The sequence below is a fragment of the Vicia villosa genome, unplaced genomic scaffold (assembly GCF_029867415.1).
Source record: "Vicia villosa cultivar HV-30 ecotype Madison, WI unplaced genomic scaffold, Vvil1.0 ctg.000485F_1_1, whole genome shotgun sequence".
NCBI classification, from domain to species: Eukaryota; Viridiplantae; Streptophyta; class Magnoliopsida; order Fabales; family Fabaceae; genus Vicia; species Vicia villosa.
Window position 1 is genome coordinate 105308 of NW_026705235.1, and position 4858 is coordinate 110165.

The 4858-nt window shown below is 36.6% G+C and overlaps 1 protein-coding gene across 1 annotated transcript; it reads right to left on the reverse strand.

The window, feature by feature from the left end:
- Positions 1-781: 781 nt before the first annotated feature.
- LOC131628836 (uncharacterized) lies at positions 782-3260 on the reverse strand. Its single transcript, XM_058899645.1, has 6 exons — positions 3011-3260; positions 2349-2940; positions 2044-2263; positions 1281-1951; positions 1184-1187; positions 782-1123 (listed from the first exon to the last, which is right to left on the reverse strand). Exons 1-6 carry the CDS (start codon positions 3258-3260, stop codon positions 782-784), a joined length of 2079 nt encoding a protein of 692 aa, XP_058755628.1.
- Positions 3261-4858: the final 1598 nt, after the last annotated feature.

Consider the following 4858-nt stretch of genomic DNA (forward strand, 5'->3'; position numbering starts at 1 on the left):
GAACCCTAGGTCAAAGGAAGTGATCTCGTCGTTACTGAAGAATTTGAATGATGAGAAGCAGAGGTCTAAAGATTCTATCGCAAAAGAAGAAGAAATGAGGATGAAGATGAAAATGTTGAAGAAACAGTTGAAGTTTAATTGGTCTATAACCATAATTATGTTTGTGACACTAGTGGATGCAATATAATGAAATGAGGAAATACTTTAGGTTCAGTGTTTGTTTAGATTGAGTCTTGTCTAGGTGTGTTTATGTTCATGTTGTTTAGTAAATGTTTATGTTCATGGTGGTGCAAATGCTGCACAGGTTGTAAGGATCATTATCAGTAACTATTTAAATGAAGATGTTTTCCATTTGCTCACTTTGTTTTCCAATAACACAATTCAAATTTATTCATCAAATAATACATGACTTATAATACATTAACTTGTAATAAGACTTATAAACCAGTAACTTGTTTATAAACCAGTAACACAACTTGTTTAACTTGTTTTCCATTTGCTCACAAGACAATAACATTAACTTGATTATAAACCAGTAACACAACTCAAAACAATAACACGACAGGAGATAACTTGTTCATAACATTACCATATAACTTGAGTACATAATACTTGTTCATAACATTACCATACACACAAAATTAAACCAGAAATATGTTAGACCAGAAACATTACATATTCCAAAACATTTAGCAATTCCTAATTTCATAACATTACATCCAAAATATATTAGACTAGAAATATGTTTAATTCCAAAAAAAAGCAATCATTCCTAATTTCATCAGTCCTGGGTAGCTGGTGGTGCTTGGGATCCTTGTCCAATTTCAACTTGGGTTTCCTTGCCCTTCTTTGTAGTTTTTGCCTTCTTTGTTGAAGTTGTAGTCTTTGCCTTCTTAGACTTGTTACCTCCTTTTGGTATTGTCCTATCAGCCGCTCTCTTACCCTTACATGTTCTCTTGTTGTGACTAGTTTGTCCACACTTCTTGCAAGTCACTGTTGCAAATTTTCTTGAAAGCACATGAGGATTCTTTGGCTCATCAGCTGCCTTGTTTCTCATCTTTTTTGGCCGTCCAATTGCTCTTCTCATGACAGGAGGACTAATGACCACATGGTCAACACTAGGCTAGAGTTGTGGCCCATTTGTAGGAAAGACAATATTAGCATATGTCTTCTCAAAAGTTACCTTGCTGAAAAAACATAAACTATGTCAAACCTGTATCATGTTTAACAATTTGCAACAACTAACAAAATATAACATGTTTTAACAATTTGCAACAAACCTGTAATAGTGGGAGACATAAGTTTCTGGCTTTTTCTTTATGTTCCATATACAAGAGATAACATGACAACATGGAATTCCAGACAGCTCCCACTTTCTACAACTGCAAGTTTCACTCTTAAGATTCACACAGTATGTATCTTGTCCCTTGGTCACTCCAAATATGGAGAGATCATCATCACCATGCCAAGTTGGTGTCCACTCTTGTGCTTCCTTTTTGTTCCTCTCAAGTATCAATTGGATTCTAGGACATATATCTCCTTCATAACCATGTAATAACTCCTTTTGTTTTGTAATTCTTTTTGTGATGTAGTGCTTGATTCCTTCCAACAAGGTTATGATGGGCTTGTCTCTGTGCTCTAAGATTGCCCTGTTAAAAGCCTCACACATATTGTTAACTTGCATATCACACTTTGTATAGGTCTTGAAGTGTGCCCTTGTCCAGAATTTAGCAGGAATGTCCATCATGTCCTTCCATGCATCTCCATCTAGTAGCTTCAATTTCTCCATTGATCTCTCCCATAGTGGAATTGATGTTTCTCTAGCTGCTGCCCACATAACTTGCTTTAGCTCCAATCCTGAATGCTTCTTTTTCCAATTTCCATAAAGATGTTTCACACAAAGTCTCTGCTCAACATGGGCACTTATGCCTTGGATAGCAGGAACCAAACCCTATTCAAACAGTTGCACAATATTAGCACAAGCCCAGAAATATTAGAGAACATTAATATTAATAAACTCATAAAACAGTTGCAGAATTTTACCTTCTGCTGGTCAGAAATAAACCCATAAGCTTTATCATTGAATTTACCTAAGTCTTCTAACAGTAGATGCAAGAACCATTCCCATGAATTTTTTGTTCCAGCTGCAACCACTGCGTATGCAATTGGATATATTTGGTTATTCCCATCTCTTCCTATTGCTGACATCAATTGCCCTCCATATTCCCCCTTCAAGAAACAAGCATCCAATCCAATGAAAGGTCTACAATTGTTTGCAAATCCTGATTTACATGCATTCAGACATATATATTCTTTCAAATGCACGACTTCCATTGTTATCTGCACACTTTATAACAATAGTGCTATTGGGATTGGACTTCAACAACTCCTCTGCATAACTTCTTAGGTGACTAAATTGGTCAAAGCCAGCACCTTGAATTAGATCTAATGCCCTTCTTTTTGCCCTATATGCTTGGTCTGCTGAAATCTTGCATCCCCATCTCTGAAGTGCTTCAGCCACAAGTCCAGCTGGCTTCATATATGGACTATGCCTTAGCACATGTGCAAACCTTATAGAAAGCCATTGTGTTTTTGCATTCCTATTGCCTGCAGTCCTATAACATGTATGCTCACTGATATAGCTCACAATTTGCCAAAATTGCTGGCAATTCCTCTTACTGATCCTCAGATAAAACTTACAACCAGCCATACACTTAACAACAATCCTCCTAGCATCATTCTTCCTAATGAACACATTCTTCTGGTTTTCCATTCCATACTCTTTGATTGCATCCATTATTTGCTCCTTGTTTGTAAACATCATCCCTAATTTGAAATCACATCCTTCACCACTCTTGTAAGTTGGAAACTTTTCTGCATCTTCTTCATTATCACTGTCAGGGGGTGTATATAAATGTTCCTCATCTTCTTCATCTATAGCTTCATGTGTCAAGTTGACTCCACTACAAGTTTCACCTAATGTCTCAGGGGGGTAGAACTGATGTCTAACCCATCTCATCACACTCTTCACTATCCTCACAAAAGTTACTATCTTGGCTGAAGTCATCTTCATAACCAGGTTCATCCTCAGCTGCATCATTCACAACAGGTTCATCCTCAGGTGCATCATTCACAACATGTTCATTCAAACCAGGATCACCCTCACCTGACTCATTCAAAACAGGTTCATCCACATGTTCATTGACAACTGGTTCAGCATTAGGCACATTCACCTTAGTAATTTCTACATCATCATCCATGACTTTGTCTACTTCACTTGGATCCACAAATTCAGGTGGGTCAGCCACTTTATGCTCAACATAGACATCTACTTCCTCGTATCCTTCAACATCTTGCCCAAACCGTATCACATCCTTGTCATTGTTTAAAGGCCTAAGACCACGAGCAAAGCTAAACTTGGGGTTCCTATACTAGATACTACTTATGTCTACATAACCTTCAGCTCTAATCAGTTCCACCAGATCCATGTATGACATATAGTCAACATACCACTTCCATTCCATCTCAGTGATCTCACCACCAACATACAAGTTAACAGGTTCAGTTACAAATCTACCCCAATGGTGGAGTCTTAACCTAACTTTTGTATCCTGACTTGGCCTGAAATTTACAATATTATAATACGTTATTATTAAACTAACCCCAAGACAGCAACCCAACAAAGAAACATGGTGGTCCACACACTGACATCGCTTACCACAAATGGTCCACAAAGAAACACAAAAATAATGGAGGTGGACCACAAACGACAGCGACACAGAAGGGGTTCACCATAAACAGACAAGAAAACATACCTGAAACAACATTTCACTTGTGGGTTTGTCATCTTCTAGAGCGTTCTTCACGACCTTCGCGTTCTTCACGACCTTCGCTTGTTCTCCACTTCTCTCGCAATAGCACTCTTAACAACCTTGGTTCCTGAAGATTGAGTGATTTAGGAATTAGGGTTCTGATAATTGAGTTTATAAAATGCAGAGACCAAATAAATAATTTATTTTAAAAATTATTTTACAAAATGATTTAATTGTTTTCATTGTTTAAAAATGATTTAAAAATAACATAATTTATAGAATCTGACGTGGAAGATAAAATACATTGCCATGTCATTAAATGAACAACCATGTGGAGGGGGACTACAAAAATCCCAAGTTATGTAAAGTTTAGGGATTTGAAAGTTGGCTTTTAAAATAGGGGGGTTGAAACTTTAAGAAACTAAAAATAGGAGGACCAAAAGTGCATTTAAGCCAAAGAATAATTTGAGTAGAATGGTGGACTTCTTCTTTAATAGCTTGATATTATTACTTTCAATTTAATTTAGTTCCTTTCCAATTTGTTCTATGATTTTGTTTGCTTAATTCGTTCTTATAGAATGTATTGGATTTAATTCGATTGATGTGTGTTCCTTACTTTAATCGCGTTTAAACTTAGCTTCTTCGTTTCTTCGCGCTATCAATAACCGTTTGCTTAATTCGGTGAACCGTTTGCTTAATTCGGTGATTAGGAACATAAGCCGTGTAATACTGTCGAAGCTTGTTTCCTCAGTATTACAATTGAATAGGAATTTGTACCGCTTAGGAGAATTGAAATTGAAATAACCAATGATAAGTTGGAAGTAGAACCGGTATATTAACCTGTTAAAATCACTTATTTCATAACAGCTTATTTCAATAATCACTTATTTTGACTTTTGTCAATTCGATTCTAAACCAACCAAACCCCCCTTAAATTGATTTTGTTCAGTTAATATAACACAAAAATCCTTGAGAACGATATTCGAGTCACTTGTCGCTATCTACGGTCTTTTCAAAATAACTCGTTCGTGATCCGCGCGCGACAG

Excerpts from the sequence above, each read along its gene's own strand:
- LOC131628836 (XM_058899645.1), bottom strand. The coding sequence starts at position 3,260 with ATGGATGATGATGTAGAAATTACTAAGGTGAATGTGCCTAATGCTGAA. Across the intron at positions 2,941-3,010 it reads TGAAGAGTGTGATGAGATGG|CTATAGATGAAGAAGATGAG; the intron begins GTTAGACATCAG and ends TGACACATGAAG. Across the intron at positions 2,264-2,348 it reads AATAGCACTATTGTTATAAA|ACCTTTCATTGGATTGGATG; the intron begins GTGTGCAGATAA and ends AAACAATTGTAG.